The sequence below is a fragment of the Corvus cornix genome, chromosome 27 (genome assembly GCF_000738735.6).
Source record: "Corvus cornix cornix isolate S_Up_H32 chromosome 27, ASM73873v5, whole genome shotgun sequence".
NCBI classification, from domain to species: domain Eukaryota; kingdom Metazoa; phylum Chordata; class Aves; order Passeriformes; family Corvidae; genus Corvus; species Corvus cornix.
This window is the reverse complement of record NC_046355.1, coordinates 2,551,868-2,568,591: the sequence shown is the minus strand read 5'-3', so window position 1 is coordinate 2,568,591 and position 16,724 is coordinate 2,551,868. Positions and strand designations below refer to the sequence as shown.

General features: G+C 47.0%; 1 protein-coding gene across 1 annotated transcript in view; it reads right to left on the bottom strand.

The window, feature by feature from the left end:
- Positions 1 to 16,522, bottom strand: part of MYO1D (myosin ID) — a 155,299-nt gene extending 138,777 nt beyond the window's left edge. Inside the window, exon 1 of the mRNA XM_039565603.1 lies at positions 16,321 to 16,522. Within this exon, the coding sequence (XP_039421537.1) occupies positions 16,321 to 16,415 (95 nt within the window). The 5' untranslated portion in view covers positions 16,416 to 16,522. The remainder of the gene's footprint in view (positions 1 to 16,320) is intronic.
- Between the last annotated feature and the right edge of the window lie 202 nt (positions 16,523 to 16,724).

The following is a 16,724-nucleotide window of genomic DNA, read 5'->3' as shown; positions in this document are numbered from 1 at the left end:
TAGGGCAAACAAACTGTGATCCGAGCGCTTCAGAGCAACACTCCCTCCGTGGCAGCAGGGACTTTCTCAGTCTCCACCTGCCAAAATAGATTTGCTGCCATTTAAGGTTGTTAGATGTTTCCCCGATTAATCACTGCCGCGGAGCAGTGTCCCGGAGCCGGTTCTCCTGCAGGACGTTACACAACGGGGCCGGCCCTGCCAGCGCCAGGGAGGGGCAGCGGCGGGAGCGGAGCTTCCAAGGGTGGAGTGGATCTCAACCCCAGGGCTGCAGAGCACCTCCCTCCCGGGACACCACCACCGCAATCCCGGGAAGCCGGACCACCGCCGAGCACGTGGGATCCTGCTGGAAACGCTTCCCTATCCAAAGAGTTATTCCTGATTCGACAGAAGGAATTTAAACTGGGAGGAATTCACCCGGTTAGGTCACCCGGTTGCTGCAGCCCTGAAGGGGCACTAAAGCATTGATAACAATCTCCTTCTATGAGTAATATCTGTAAATATTAGGAAGTAACTCTGTAAATTTGGGGGGAGGGGGGCAGAGCAAAAGAAGCACCATAAACAGGATAATTTCATCCTGGGAAATGCATAGCTTGCACTTTTGTTTAGATCTGAGTGTTTAACTTCACCCATAGAATCCATAAGTGGAGACAACTGCCTTCCATTTAACCTTTAATTTATTTCAAAATTAATTCCATAAACACCTGTGATAGAGACACGACAAATCAACTGCTCCTGGCTCCAAACAAACTGTTTAAAAAAGACCAGAGGCCAGTGGACAAAGATATCAGCAACAAAATGCTGGAGAACAGAAGAAAATGGGAAAGAGTGTCTTAAGTAGGAAAAAAAAAAAAAAATTGCAGCTACAAATCTTTTCAACTTCTATTCCAGCTGTGTGAAGTTCATCACAGCAGTATTTGACAGCTGCCACCCCAGGCCCAGCTGCAGATGCTGCTACTGGTGATGAAGTTTCTGCAGGAAGATCTTGCTTCGGATAAGGCATGAGGAACTTTGCCCTCCCTTTGGATGCTTCAGGAGATGCTGCTCTCAGAGGAGGTGGCGGTGCTAATTAGCAGCTGGGGGAGTCATCTGTCCCTGATCAGACCAGTTCTTGCTCTCTGGGGAATCCACACCGCACAGATTCTAGACTGTGTTTCCCCCAGTTCTCTCAAGCCCATCCCATCAGCTTCGCAGCTCCTGTGAAACGCAACTACCACCAGTTCACCACCCACAACCAACTCCTTGCTGCAGCTGAGGTTTTGCAAGGTGAAACTCTCACTGAAATGGAGATAACAGACACTATCTAGGAAATTAACACTCATTAACCACCAGGACTCCCACAGGCTGCTGCAAGCAGGAGTCCGAGGTCTACAGAAACCAGCCAAGAGGCAGAGGACTGGCAGCAAGAACAGTGTTGCTTTCTCAAAGGTGACCTTGGGCAATTTCCACTCCCAGTTACAAACTCAAGGCAGACGGGACGGCAGGGGAGCAGCAAAAGCCTGAACGGAGACACCCTCCACCCTCATGCCGGGGTTTTGTTGCTCTTTCGTGGACAAATGGGGGAAGAAAAGCAAACTAACCCATAGAAGCTACCAGGAAAAGTTCACTGACTACTGGATAAAATATTCAGTAGCCTAAATAATACACACTGTAATGGCCTGGCCTGGTTTTGCTACAGGTGGATCTGGCAAACATGAGTCATCTTTGCAGGAAATCCCAAAGTGCTCCCCTACCACAGTCATATCTGTACACAGAAAAGAAGAACTAGGCCCATAACCAAAAAAAAAAAAACCACCTTCACACTGCCACTGGTGTTGGCCAAATTTGCCAGGGAGTTAACTTCCAGCTGGAAAAGTTTAAAGCAAATGTTGGTTAAGATGACAGGATGGTTATATTTGAAATTAGAGGAACAAAGCCCCCTAAAGTATCTTCACAAGTGTGATCTAACAAATGAGTTTTCATGAGATCCCACAATACACTTAGTAAGAAAGCAAGCCACAGCAAGACAAGATGGTATCCACTTACTAGGAAGTGAGTTTTTGTTACTATTTCAACTTCTCTGTGATGCAATTCAAGGCAAATCTAACAAGAAAACTCCAAGGCACGTGAAGAGTGGCCAGTTACACTCTGCAAATGTGAAACCCCGAAGCAAATGAGTGACAAACACTGCAGTGGCATCCAGAAGCACCAGAAAGTGACTAATCCTGTGGAGAATTAGAGAATGATAATAATTAGAACAGCAAAGCAAGGCGGTAAGACTGTAGGGTTTCCGTGGCTCCCAGAGGAGCAGGTGCTGGCTAAGAGTAGAGCCCTTCAGCCCTCTGAGGCTGACACCAAGAGAACCATGCTGGAAAGGAAACTTTCACTCAACATTAACATAGCCTGGGGAAGGGAAGGTTGTGTGGAGACCTCACAACACCTTCCAGTGTCTGAAGGGGCTACAGGGAAGCTGGAGAGGGACTCTTCGTCATGAACTGCAGTGACAGGACAAGGTGGAATGGGTACAAATTGAAAAAAAGGAGGAATTCAGGTTAGATATTAGGAAGAATTTATTTGTTGTGAGGATAGTGATACACTGGAACAGGTTGCCCAGGAAGGTTGTGGATGTCCCAACTCTGCAAATGTTCAAGGCCAGGCTGGATGAGGCCTTGAGCAACCTGGTCTAGTGGGAGGTGTCCCTGCCCATCATGGGACTAAATGATCCCTTCCAACCCCTTAACATTCTATGATTAAAAAGCTCAGAAAAGAGGGTTTCCACTGAGACCTTCTCTAAGCTCTCTAATGGGACAGGTAGGAGAAGGGAGGGGGTCAGTGGGAACTGAATGCTGAGGAAGGTCTGGTACCCCGAGCCAGCAGGACCCCAGCATCACCTTGTGCCACCAGTTCCCACCCTGGAAGCCACCTGGGGATCCTGAGCGGAGAAGCAAAAGATCCTTTTTCCAGCCAAATCAGTTCCCAGGCATTAACACCAGCACCTGAGAGCACCTAAGGGCAGGGACATCCCTCCTGAAACCCCTCAGTTCTTGTGTGACAATACAGTTCCTGTGAAAGGCAATTCTGACATTCCCCACTCCATAAAAATCCATCTGCTGCCATTACTTTCTCTGTGTTGATTCAAAATTTCTGAGACTGAAAACTACTCCACTTTCCCCCTCTGAGTGAAAGATGCAATTTCAAAGTCAAAATCCTTGGTGTGAAAACTCCATGGCAGGAGAAGTTAGTCCCAGAAAACCCAAGGGGATGGTGGCAGGGAGTGAAGAAAAGTCTGAGAAATAAATTTCACCACTTGTGATTTATTCCATGTGTATCATGATAACTATTGTTTTTTCTTAAAATACACCCTCTTTGAGTAAAAAGAATACAACCATCCTCACCCTTACTAAAAGGTTTTTAGCTTTCATCACTGTGAAGTTGGAAACAACCACAGAATATCTGAAAGGTTTGAACATCAGAGAGCAGAACAAAACCAGGGAATGCTTGAACTCGCCAGTGCTGCTCCCTCACACTGCTCCTCCCCTGTCCTCATAGATAAATGGATGGTTTGTAGCTGATACGGGATAGGATGTTTTTCCAAGTTACTTTCTCCCCATGATGAAAAATAGGGACTATTTGGCACTCATAGCACTGGAGGGTACAAAGAGTATCAAAACCCAGGTCAAAACACAAAGAAATCACTGTCTTCAGTGATAGAAACTTTTAGTTTGCAAAATATCCATTGCACTCCATTACTCAGGAAATGAATCAAAGGCTCCCACTCTCCATGTGACACCCAGGGACGACCAGATGGGTGGGCACAATTGGGCAATTTTCCTACACAGCAAATTATTTGGGATCTGGCCATTAGTGCTATCAGTTTCCACATCAAATACCTCATTAGGATAAACAGAGGCTGCTCGTTTGTCTTAAACAAGGCAAGCCAGTATATCTACATATGAAAGGCACGGGGTGGAGCTATTTTCCCCAGAAAGCTTTCCCAGATTGATTATGGGGCTTACCCTGCTCGTCAAGACATGAGAGAATTTGGCACTTGAGGTGAAACATCCTTCGGCACTGCACAAAGGATGGGAAGGTGGCGTGGGAATTACTGCCAGTACAAGATTTATGTCACATAACCAGGTACAGGTAAAGAGGAGCCTTCAAAAAGGCAGCAAAAGTGTCTTCATAAAAAAAACCCCAACAAACACTGATCTGACTACTGAACTGTTTGAGCTTCCCACATCCCTCATACAACATAAACCTGACACTGACCAAGCCAGGCTTTCTGTAAGAACCTGTTCATTTATCCCTCCTGTCATTTATTGTGGTTTAAGTGCACATTAATAAATGTAACCCTAGCAAATTATTCCTTTCATTTGGTCAAGGTGCCACAGAATGTCTTCAAAATTCACCACGTTTACTGTTTTAAACTTCTGTTGTTTTTTCCTAGGTACAAGGACAATATGGGAAAGGCAGAAGGTTAAAATGTATCAGATGGAGTTTAACATTTTGAAATATTATGACCCAATTCTACAGTTTCCATGATTCAGCTACAAAGTTTGCAACACAACACATTTTTGTTTGTCCACTAAAACAAGTGATCTGTCCATCTGCACTGGGTCTGCTCGCAAACTTTAATAAACAGCCTCTCAGCAAAGCAGCTGAGCAGCCAGTTACCAATCAGTTATGGGCAGAACTCCCGGGAGAAGACCAAGATTGACACGAGTGTTCTCCCTAAATTCAGCAGCCACACATCTGGGCTGGCCCTGAAGTTAATCACAGCCTGTGGTGTGAGAGAAGAGCCCCAAACTCACATTATCCCCTCAGAGCAGCCCTGGGAACAGTGAAGATCTTCCTGCTCCAACGTCTCATCCAGCAAGCAGCAGGTGCCACCTTGGCTCCTTCATGAGAGCATCCAAGATCCAGAAACCCAGAGGAAAAGCAGGACAGAAACAATCAGGCATTCTTTAGGTTTATGAAAGCTTGAGATTTATGTTGCTGCTCGTTTCCTGCATGGCAGGGGATGATACACGTGGCATCTTTTAGGAGATGGGTGTCCCCCATCACTCTTTCCTGGCTTCCCCATTCCTGCCAGCCAGCTGGAGCCTGGCACTGCTCCTCAGGGCACGAGCACTCGGCATCCAAACCCCAAAGCATCCATGATTCCAGCATTCCAGGTGCCAGCCTGGCACCAGCTCCCCCTCACTGCCTGCAGGGACACAGGGACAGCACCAAAAGTCAAACCAGGCAGCCAAGATACTTGGTGAACAACAAGACTCGTTTTGACAATAAGCAGCCCGCCCCTTAAGTCTCCAAAAATGTAAGTCCTTAATGGAAAACGTGTTTTCTATCGACTGATTGGAAAAATGAAGCCATATATTCCCAATAATTTCAAAATTGTTCAGCTTTCCTTCAGTTTCCTACCAAGCCCAGCTCTTAGGGTTTCATACCAGGTTTAAAGGCTTTACACTTCACACGGATCTGCTTTTCCCTGGTTTTTCCTCAGAGGGGTTTAAGTTCTGAACTAACACGGAGTCAGAGAACCAGCTGCCAGACACTGGAGATGTCTAGCTCAGGAATGTCTGCATCCTTGAAAGCCAGGATGCAGCACGGCCCAAATAACAAGAACAAAGACAAGATTTCCATTGTTTGTTTTGCTGGAGACACAAATGCTACATTTATCAGGAAAAGAAGGGAAAGGGATACTCCTGTTTCTATCCCAGTGCTGCAGCACAGGTGTTGTTCGTGTTCTCCTCACCTGGAACAGGTCAGAAACCACACAAAGCAAAGTCCCTTTCTGACTGCGACACAGGCAAACTCAAAAAAGGAAACGTTGATTATCAAGCAGCACTGTCTGCAAAGTCAAACATCCAACCTCAGGCTTATTTTAGAAAGGCTCCCTGGTAATTTGCCTGTGCTTTTGAAAAGCAAGGAATATGTTTTGAATTATAAGAGGTTACAGGGACATTTTTGTGGTAAATTTGGACTTTCATTTGCAAAAAAAACTCCTCAGTGCTACAGAGATCCTTTCGGAAATAACATTTTTTTGTCATTGCTAAGCACTTTTCAACAAAGTTTAACAGCTACTGTTCCAAGGAGGTGTTTACATCCAGCTTTAAAAGAATACGGGGGTTCCTCTGTCCCTGCAAGCACAAGGAAAAGCAACACGGTGTCCTTCCGATACTCTGAGAAGCAAACAAGAGAGGACATTCTCTGCAGGGTGCAGGGGCAACAATTTTTCTAAGCAAGTTCACTTGAAGACTCCGCTGCTCCAGGTCTGGTGTTTTGGGAGCCTAAATTGTATTTACAGCTCTTCGAGGCTGTTTTCATTCACTCCCCTGGTCTTTACACCCGGGATCAAGAAGCAACAACACACAAAGAAGCTGGTATTAAGGAGGAGTAGAAGGCACTGTTTCCAGCCTTGGAAGTTTATAAACTCCATATCCAGTTGCTTTATAAACAGTGCAGGGGAGGGGAGGCCTTCAAAGAACCATAGCTGGAGTTTTCCTTTGAAGGTGAAATTTACTTTATCATTCATTCTTGTAAACAAAATAACCTATTTAGCTGCAGCTTAGCAATGTGAATAACTGCAAAAGTTTTAGTGTAAACATCTCAGCGATGTGATGTGGAGAATGAAAGCTTCATTGTGCCCTTGATGGCCGTGGTGTGAAGGCTTTCACAGCCACCACGGTTTTTACCCCTCCAAATGCCATGGAGGAGCTCTCCCCAAAGAAAGCCATGCTGTTCCTACAGTGGGAAAGGGGATTTTTTGTTTCAGTTTGTTTTTCTTTGCTATTCATGGTGAGACAGCCTTTGCTGCCATCCAGTAGCTGTTAAAAGATGGGTTCTCATTCCTGCCCAGCTGTTGGACTCCCTGGGCAGGATGATGCAGTGAAGTGCTGGAGTTCCCTTTAGTTCCCCTACTAGGACATTTGTCCTGGGCACCATAGATAAATGCCAGGGTGATGATGAAGGCACTGATGCTGTAATGGGGGCAGATACTGAAAGAGACTCTTTCCTGAAAGTTTCAGCTGGTGCCTCAAAGCATAATTCATTTGAGGAGTAGCCATGCACGCCTGCTCTCCATCAGAATGGGACAGAAAACCTACTTGTTAAGGGCCCCAGAACAAAGAGATTTGTTCCAAGGCTGTCAGAACTTACAGTGAAACATGGCTTGAGTTGGCTTGATGAGAATAACAATGCAGGGACAAGGGCAAAAATCCCAATGTAAACATTGTGTTTGGAGATGGAGTTAAACCCACCACTCCAAATAGCACATCCAGCCCCAGCAGCACATCACACGCCACATGTTGCAGAGTCCTGCCACAAATCTCCAGTTCTCATTTCCCAGGAAGATGTAATGAGCCTTCGGGCTTCCCAAATTAAGTTACATCAACCTTAAACAGGAACATATCAAGATACTCTAATCAGATAATTTTCTACCTGAACAACCTCAGGCAGGATAACATCAGGGCAGGCTCTGTCCAGACCCAAGAGAACATGAACTCCAATGGGCTGGGATCCAGCGCGGAGCCAGGAAACAACTCGAGCAGATGAACACGATAATCAGTGACTGCAGCACTGCAAACCTCCTACCATGGCACACTTCGTGTGGGCTCCAGAAATTACACATGGAAGGAGGAAGCAGTGTCTTTGCTCAAAGTTATATGGTGTTTCTTGCATGCCAAAAGGAGCAACTGAGGGAAAAGCACAGAAATGCTGGTCAGAAAGTTCTCAGACAGACATGGTACAGATCAGTCCTGCAGGAGAAACTGATAAACACGGGGAGGAGATAAGCTGTGTTCTGAGGTGGAACAGGAGGGAGGCAAGGAGATGGGTGAAGGAGATAGAATGGAGAGCAAAAGCAATCTTTGTAGATAACTCTGAACAAGCTCTGTGGGAAAGGGGGTTTGTCAAGGCACAGGGAAGGAATAAGCACAAAAATCAGTGTGAGGTGACTCTGGGCAAGACCGGGCTCTGTGTATGGCTCCGGCTTGGGCCTGGCACACCACAGGGGAATAACAACTTGGGACGCAAAGGCCTAGAAAGGATCGAGTCCAACAGTGCAGGTGGAACAAGTGAACTGCTGTCCAGAGGAGCTCACTCGCTCCAGCCCCAGGGAATTCTGGCTGACAGACTGGGCAAGGCTGGGAAAATCAGCCCAAGATCAGAGAGAACACTGGGAGAGCTGAAGGGACATCAACAGCAAGGGGAAAAGTTGGGCAGAGGTGTCCAGCTGCACACAGAAGATACTGAAAGAGGAGAGAGGAGTCACCAAGGATGACCAGGAGGGTACTGCAGTTACAGAAATATGGGAAGTCAGCAGGAGGAGAAAGGAAGGTCAGGTGGGACAACACTTCTTGGAAGGACAGTGGGAGTCAATGCCTGAAACCCCGGAGTAGAGCAAGGAACATCCAAGGATGAGAAATGACACTGTGGCAGGTAAGTGGCTGCCCAAGGACATGGAACTGGTTTAATGCCATATTTTCACCCAATGAATACATTTTTCTGGAAATAAAGCTCTGGATCAGACCAGCCCAACAGTCACACACAAAGTGTTCTCTGAAGTGTCACACATCTCAAGACTGGCAGGTCACACTGGGCAAGTGGCAGCCACAGGGCAGGTCACTGCCAACTTTTAAACCCAGAAGGGAAGGTCAGCAGCATTCCAGCAGCCAGGAAACGTGGGCTGCAAAATGCTTCAGCAGAACAGGAGAGAACTGATGAACAAATATTCCAGTGCTGTTCAAGGAGAAAATTTAAAGTCTGCTCAGAAAAATGCTCAGAAATTATTGGGGGCAGAATGGAAGATACCATCACCACCAAGAGTTAGAGCAAGAGCAGGCTTGTTATGCCCCAGTCCCAGTTCTGCTGCCGAGCCTGAGAAGCTGAGCACTGCAGGACCATCAGTGATGACAGGGGTGGGTCCTCTGGCTTATCATTAAGAACTATTTTATTTAAAAGGTCTTTCCAAGATATCCCCCTCCTCCTACCTCAGCTGGGCCCCGACAGGACAGTATCTGTTGTCCATCTAAACCACCACCCAAAGGAACTACTTGGGGTGTTGCTGCCACAGAGAACAACTAACTCAGAGACCAGAAAAACCTCATTCCTAGCTAAAGACAGAGGTTATCTCGGGAGCAGTTTAATGGCTTAGATTTGAAGAAAAAAGAAGTATTTTCAAACAAGTTAAGTCTATCTAATGGCCCTTTTTCACTCCCAAATACAGAACAGCCTCCCAGCCAGGCTGTTCTTTCAGCACTTGAAAACACCTCAACTGAACACTTTTCCTCCTAGTCTAATACAGGAACATCACGTGACAGCAGCATTGGGAGCTGAGATCTCATCACATCTCACTAAAAAAGCCCTTAAAGGAACAGAAATCTTCTTTACAAGTTGTATTTTTGCTTCAGACACTTGGAAATGAGCATTTCCCACCAGGGGACACACAGCTCCCCTATTTCACACTTACAGGCAAAACTGTGTGCAGACATCTATTTCCTTCTCCCCCTCTCAGAATTCCTTCATTCCATAAAAAGATGCAATCATGATGCAGAGAGAGATGATGTAACTCCAAACACCTCGTGAGATCTGCATCTTTAAAGGAATTTGAGTAAGTATCACTAAGTTCAGGTAGTGTCAAAGCCTGCTCAGCCTGAAGAAATGCAAAGAGTCAAAGAAATGCAAGGGCTCGGTGAGTGTTAGATCAGTAAAGGCACCTGGAGAGGCAGATTTTTGAACAGAAGTCAATGCAAAGGACTCTTGACCAAAGGAGGCCATGAGACTCATTGGAAGTATGTGGAAGTATTAGCTAATATTTACTGTAAGAGTTTAGCAGATCTTAGGGTCAACCTTCAGCTGGTGAAACTCAGCAGGTGATGATAAATTACTCCACTTAAGATGATGCAGGTTACACAAGCCACCTCAAACATGTGGTAATCAAAAACCAGAACAGGATTCCACTTGACAGCATCCCAAACAGGTGCACTGCAACTCTGAGGAGCTTCAGGAGCCACAGCACTTCATCAGAATCTACGAAGTAATTGCAGAGTAAGGATGAAAGCCAAAAGGCTGCTGAGGAATTCCTAAATTACCGGCTGACTTTCGTAGATCTACTTTGTGTAAACAGCAGGAAAAAAATACTTTTAAAAATGCAAGAAAGGGCATTTCCTATTGAGTTAATTCCCCGTAGTTCTGGTTACTTCACTGATTCTGTCAGGTTTTTGTTTCACACCTGATGCCACGTGCCATGGATGTCCCTCCCCAACTTGCTGCTACCTACCCACAATTAAATGTTGTTACCTGTGCTCTGACAGGGACCAGAGGCAGCTGGAGGCAGAACCAGTAGGTCTGGGGCACGGCATCAGCAGCTTCAAAGTTTACAAGTACAAGGCACCCTGGAAGACTGATCTCATTCATAAATCTGAGCTTGTATATTATTCAACACCCAGGTGCTAAAATTATTAAACACTCCTCCACCCAGCTGCTATAAAAAGACTCCTGTAAAACTTCCCTCTAAGGAGGCTTTCATCAGGCAGGGAGGGCAGATGTGCTAAGGAAGGTCCAGTGAAACCAGATAAACTCAGCACATATGGAGGCAAAACAAACTCCAGGCTGGAACATCACCTCATTCAAAGCCTGGCTCATGGGAATTCCAGTCAGGAATCCCAGAGCACACCTGCAGCAGCTCCAGGTGTCCATGGGCTGAACAGTCCCTGTGGAGTCGGGAAGTTGGCCTGGATCCTCCCTTTGCTACTCGTCCGGTTGGGATTTGCTTTTTAAGTGAGATTGATGGCCTTTTCCATGTCTGAAGATCAGGCTGGCCCCTGGCCAAGCTTGTAAGTCAAATTTTGATGGACTAAGGGAAATTTTCATTCCATTCATTCCAAACTGTGACACGAGACAGCTTCTGCAGGCTGAGCAACTCTGAGGAAGCCAAGAAGGGCTGATGAGACTCAACTGCTGCTGGCCTGAGCAGAGCAAGGAGTGTCCTGCAGCACCCAGAGGCAGGTGCCCCTCTCCAGGGAGAAAGCAGCCTCTTCCGAGCAGCTCTTTAATCCAACACCACATGAACAATTCAAATATTCATAACTATTTAGAATGAGGAAATTAAAATGGCTTAAAGGCATGAAAAGCTTGTTTATGAAGCATGAATATTTCATTAGCAAAAGCACAAATGAAACCAAGCATTCACATAATATTTCCTCTGCTGGGATCAAATACAGTTTATTACCTCATGGGAAGCCAAACCTCTCCCACCGCAACTTCAACCCCAAATATGAATGTTTAAGATGGTGCTCAAAAGATAAGGAACTCAGTGTAAAAACATCAGTGTAATACAGACAGCACCCTTCACTCCAGAACTGCAACTGAGGTTCATCAAGGGAAGAGCAGAAAGAGTGTGGTACAGAGCAAGAGTCAAATGGGACCCACATCCCTGCTAAGAATTGTTCCTAATGGATTACAGGGACACCGATTTCCTGAAGTGGGGACAAATTAAAGCATTTGCTCAGCCCCAGAACTTGTGCTTGCTTTTCCAGACCTGAAAAAGGAAAGGAAAACAACCCAGTCTGCAGACACCTTTTTCTAGGACTCCAGCCTGCACAGCAAACACATCCCTAGCACCAAATACTTTCAGCACATTCTCAGGAGAACCAGATTTTCAGTGTAGATTCTTGATGCCAAAAATATTAATAATCACAGCAAATATTATTTATGTTTCAAAGGTACCTGAAATAAATACAGATCTAGAACTGTTGCCTTAATCTGAAAATGCTGGGGTTTGTGAGATAGTTGAGAAACAGTAGAAAAACCACTTTTGTGTGTTTTTAAGTGAACACAGAACTGTTTTTTATGAAATGCTGCTTTAGGAGGCCAGAAATCACCATGTGTACAGGGAGACAACTGCAAGGACTATTAACCCACAGTTCTTTGCACCACATCCTCAGGCTCAGGATGACCAGGAACCATCTGAGCAGCAAGTACAGCCTTCCACGGTGGGTTTCATGCTGGAAGTAGTTAAAAGAAGAGGAAAATAAACACAAATTCATTTTACAATCATTACACATCACCAGGTGCTCTCACTGTGTTCCTTTCATACATCCTTGAATTCTTTAATAAAGGTGACACATATCTATTGTGTTCCCAGGGGGGATTTGCACAATGCTTATGAAGAATGAGCAACTCACTAGAAATCAGTAGAGGACGAGTCAGGTAGCACCTGCTCACGACACAGATGTGGGAACACAAACACCACGAGCTCACATCAGACTACCCCAAGTGCTACCCTGATGCTGCCCTGTGTAATTGTCTGCTTTTCCCTGCATTTCCATGTGGTTTCCCACTCCTAGTGGTTCAGGGGTGCTGGGTTGGCCCACAGTTGGGCCCCCACATGATCCTGTTGCCCGCCACAGAACACACCTGAGACCACGTGAGGAGTAACTGCTCTGAAGTGACTCCCAAAGGCATCACTAAGGCTGCACAACAGATAATTCAAGAACTCCAGCTCCCTTTTTGCATTCCACAGATCCCATTTTTAATGCTCTGAGGTTTGATCTGTTTGTCAAGACAAATTCAAGTTGTACAGAACAGTGAGTAGTCTTTGCAGTGTAATACAAGAAATCACTTGATAAACCAGAGTATTTCATACTTGTGAAAAATAAGCTTTTTGTCCTCTTCCTTATGAGGAAGTAAATTAAAAATAGTAACTTTTACTACTTGAAATTTTCACTATGACATGAAGAAAATGAGGTGATGCAGTTTCCTGCTTGTCTTACTCAACAGTTTCGTCTACACCACAATTTCTGCAAAAGCTGAGCAGCTCTGGCCAGACCTACACTCCCTTTCCACAAGCACCATCTCGCTCCACCTGCTGTGGAATAGTCACGGTCGTATTAACTCAAAACCAGTGAAATAAAGAGTTTTACCAAGTCCAGAGCATTTTCCCATCACTTACAGCAGGTAACACTTCTCTACAGATAAATACCTGCCTGTCAGTGGCAGGACCTGAGAGCTGCTGGACACAAAGAGATTCCCTGTTTTAAGGAGTTTTTCAATTAATCTGACGTCCTGTAATTGGAATTGCCAGTTACTCCTGCGGCAGTACAGAAATGAGCAGGCACTCACTGAACGAATGATGGGCAATTGCTGACACACAAACCACTCAAATATGGCTGTTTTAATAATTCTGATTCATGAGTGTTCCAGAAACAATTGTCTGTTACCATTTCGGAGATTACTATAAAGAAACAAAGCTACTGAGTCCACACAGACTGTTCCCATAGTCCTGCTTTTATTTTAACTATTCTGATGACTAAGAATCACAAGCAGACCCTGGGATGAAGCGTGCTCAGGACCAAGGAATTCAAGGACAGGATGACTTTTATTTACAATAAAGTGTAACACGCAGTGACTGCTGAGCGTCCAATGAAACATTCATTAAGTAGCTGTAAGACACAGCCATGAAAAGATACTGACACCGTGATATCCCTGCTGAATCACCACTCAAACCTACAAATAACTGGGCATGAGTGCAGGGGCTGGGAGATGAGGTAGTAAATTCACATAGCATCCACCCACCCACCCAGGCACACTCATCCAGCCCATGTCAACACCACTAAATTCAAGTACTACACTAATGAAAAGTGCAGCTTCACCATTCCTCTTTTTCCCATTAGAGACATCCTTGGGGAAATATCCTTGCATGCACCGAAACTGGTATGATTTCAATTCCACCCACATCTGGGCTCAGTTGGGAACTAAATCCAGCACAGCCCGTCTTGGGTCAGCCAGTGACCCTGAACAAAAATAGCTCTGGCAGAAAGCTGGATTTATGGAATAGGGTGGAGCCCATCCAAGTGTAAACTGAACAAACCCGCCACAGGGACTCAACGATGGAGGAGCAGCAACTCCTTCCCTCTGCTAAGCACAAAGGAGACTCTGCCATCTCCACAAGTGATGTAACCAACCCTTGAGCAGGTCGTGAGTTGGGTCTCACACAGTTTCCTACATGTCAGCACCAAGAGTAACTGCCCTCTCCAGAGCAGTGAAATGTGAGCAGCAGGTGTTGCCTGAGTGTTGTAGAACACCAGCAGTGGGGCCAGGGCAGCAGCCCAGGGCCACCACACAGCGCCCAACACTCAGCAGAGCTCAGCAACTTTACTGAAAGGCCACACTTTTGGGAAATTCAGATTAGCTTTCCCAAATGTCCCAGTGCAGACAGGCCTAGAGGCAGGGGTGACAGCAGCAAGCTTAGAAAAATTAACAGTATCAATTAGCTTCTGACAAAAGCTTGTTCTGCCCACAGCACAGACACCAGATGACTTTGAAACAGGCAGAGCTCATGGCTGGGTGAGAAGAACTCAAGTCTGAACCATTGTCAGAGGATAAGCCTGGCTTTGGGTAGGTTTGAGTGCCAGCGACCAAGGCACTGCAGTTAAACAGGGCCTCCAAGGTCTATCAGACACAGCAGGGATATCCTGACAACACCCTCAGGCACCAGCAGCAGCAGCACGGAGAAAATAATAAATGAAGCTGCACATTTATTGTAGGGATCCAGGACTGCTGGCTTGTTCTTCTCATCCTTTCATACCAAATTAGCAAAGTCTGTCCCTGCAAGGCACCTCTCAATGGATTCCTAAAGGCAACCAACGTGCCACATTGATTTTTAAGCCATCAATCCATTTCCAGTACTTCATTTAGATCTCTAGTACACATTAACCAAAGAATAAAACCCCAAGAACAAACTGTGACACATAAGTTTCCTGCTAATTACAAAGATGCTGCGTGCAAGCCCTTTCTAATACAATTACAATGTCATGGAGTGTACAAGTGAGAAACAAATTTAAACTTTTAAAGGCACTGCAAAATTCATTTCAATCTGTCATCATGTTCAAAGCTCAACTGTTCTCATTATGACTTTCTTATATTCAAACACAAATGCGCTCTCTGCCCAAACAGAAATGCAAAATATAAAAGAAAAACAGCATGAAGTATGCTGGTTGTTATTATACCCCACAGGATCTGAGCCCTAACCCTGCAGCACCTCAGGACACAGGTACACCCTGTAGCTGTGTAGCACAATAATTCCCAAGCACCCAGTGGCTGAAGCAGCCAGATCTCAAAATCTACAGATTTCACCCAGAGGAGGCATCACAATTGTCTGAAAAAGCTTAATTTTCTTCTTCCTCAATAGTTTCAAGCCTACTGAGGGAGCCTAGCCCACCTCCCATCTATTGCCAGAGCCACTCTCAGGTGCATCCAGGGGCCTGACAGGTGACTGATTCCAACACTCTCCAGAACACAAGTGGCAGGAGAGGAACAGGCAGGAAAGCCTGAGCAGAATGGGGGTGGGACACAGCCAACAAGTCAAATTTTTATCCCAAAGGCTTCCCTTTGGCAATTATCAAATCCTTGCACAAGCAAGGGCGTAAGAGTTTATCAGGAGGAGCTCCCATGAATGTTTTATAATGGAAAGTGAAAAGCAGCCGCAGACTTAGGGTCCCCTGGCCATCCTCTATCAGTGCTGCCCAGGATTTAGTTGTGTTTGAGAGGGAACAGGCAGGAAAATTTGGATCTTCCCAGCACCCACCACGTCTACAAAGGAAATAAAACCATAAAGATCACAAAATGTTAACACAGCAAGTCCACACCAGCAAGCGGCTGCAATGCCCCCTCGGGATGGAGCAACCTTGGACTTGGTGACTTTTATTGCTCCTTTTTTTTTTTTTTCCAAGGCAACTTTGCAGAATGTCAGCATAGGCGAGAAACCTGGGAGAGGGGAGTGGGACAGGCTGCCCAGAGCAGCTGTGGCTGTCCCTGGATCCCTGGAAGTGTCCCAGGCCAGGCTGGACAGGGCTTGGAGCAACCTGGGATAGTGGAAGGTGTCCCTGCCCATGACAGGGAGTGGCACTGGGCTTTAAGGTCCCTTCCCAACCCAAACCACCCTGTGTTTCTGTGATATAGGGTAAGATCAACAACATACTGTTTAAAAGTAAAGTCTGTAAGGTCTCTTCGCTCCTAAACCATTCCGTGATCCCATGAGGGAGGTGGGCACTGAGGCAGGTGAGTCCGGAGGGAGGCGTTCCAGATGGGGGACTGAGACCCCCGCAGCCCCCAGGGCTTGGTGCACTCTGAGCACCCTCATCCTCACCCGGCTCTTCCAGTTCATAGAAAAATCCACACTTTTGTGCGGGTTTGCTCAGTCAGGGAGCGGCAGAGGCGGGGAAGGCTCAGGGAGAGTTTCGGCTCCCTCACCCCCCTCACACTCCATCCCAACCGGGCTGTGTGTGAGGGGAAGACTCGCCGAGCCCCGGGGCAGGGGGGCCGCGCCGCCCGCTCCTCACTCACCGCAACCGGAGGTTCGCCATGAACTCGGGCATGGTGACGGCGTCCATCAGCACGAAGTCGGCTTTGCCGAACTCCAAACTCTCCTGCTCCGCCATGGCGGCCACTGGGACGGCCGAGATCGGGATGGGGGCCGGGCTAGGAGCGGGATCAGGACAGCACCGGGACGGGACCGGGAGCGGGATGGGCTCCCGCCGCTCCCCGGGCGGGGGGTGGGGGTGTCACCTGCGGCGGGGCGGGGCCGGGGCCGTGAGGCGGCTCCGCGCAGCGCCCCCTGGCGGCCGCAGCGGGCACGGCGCCCCACGGCCGGGCCGGGGCGGGAGCGCCCCCTGGCGGCGGGAGCCGCGCGCTGCAGGCGGGGATGGCGGCACGGCTGGGGCGGGGATCCCGGGGAAAGCGGGATCGGG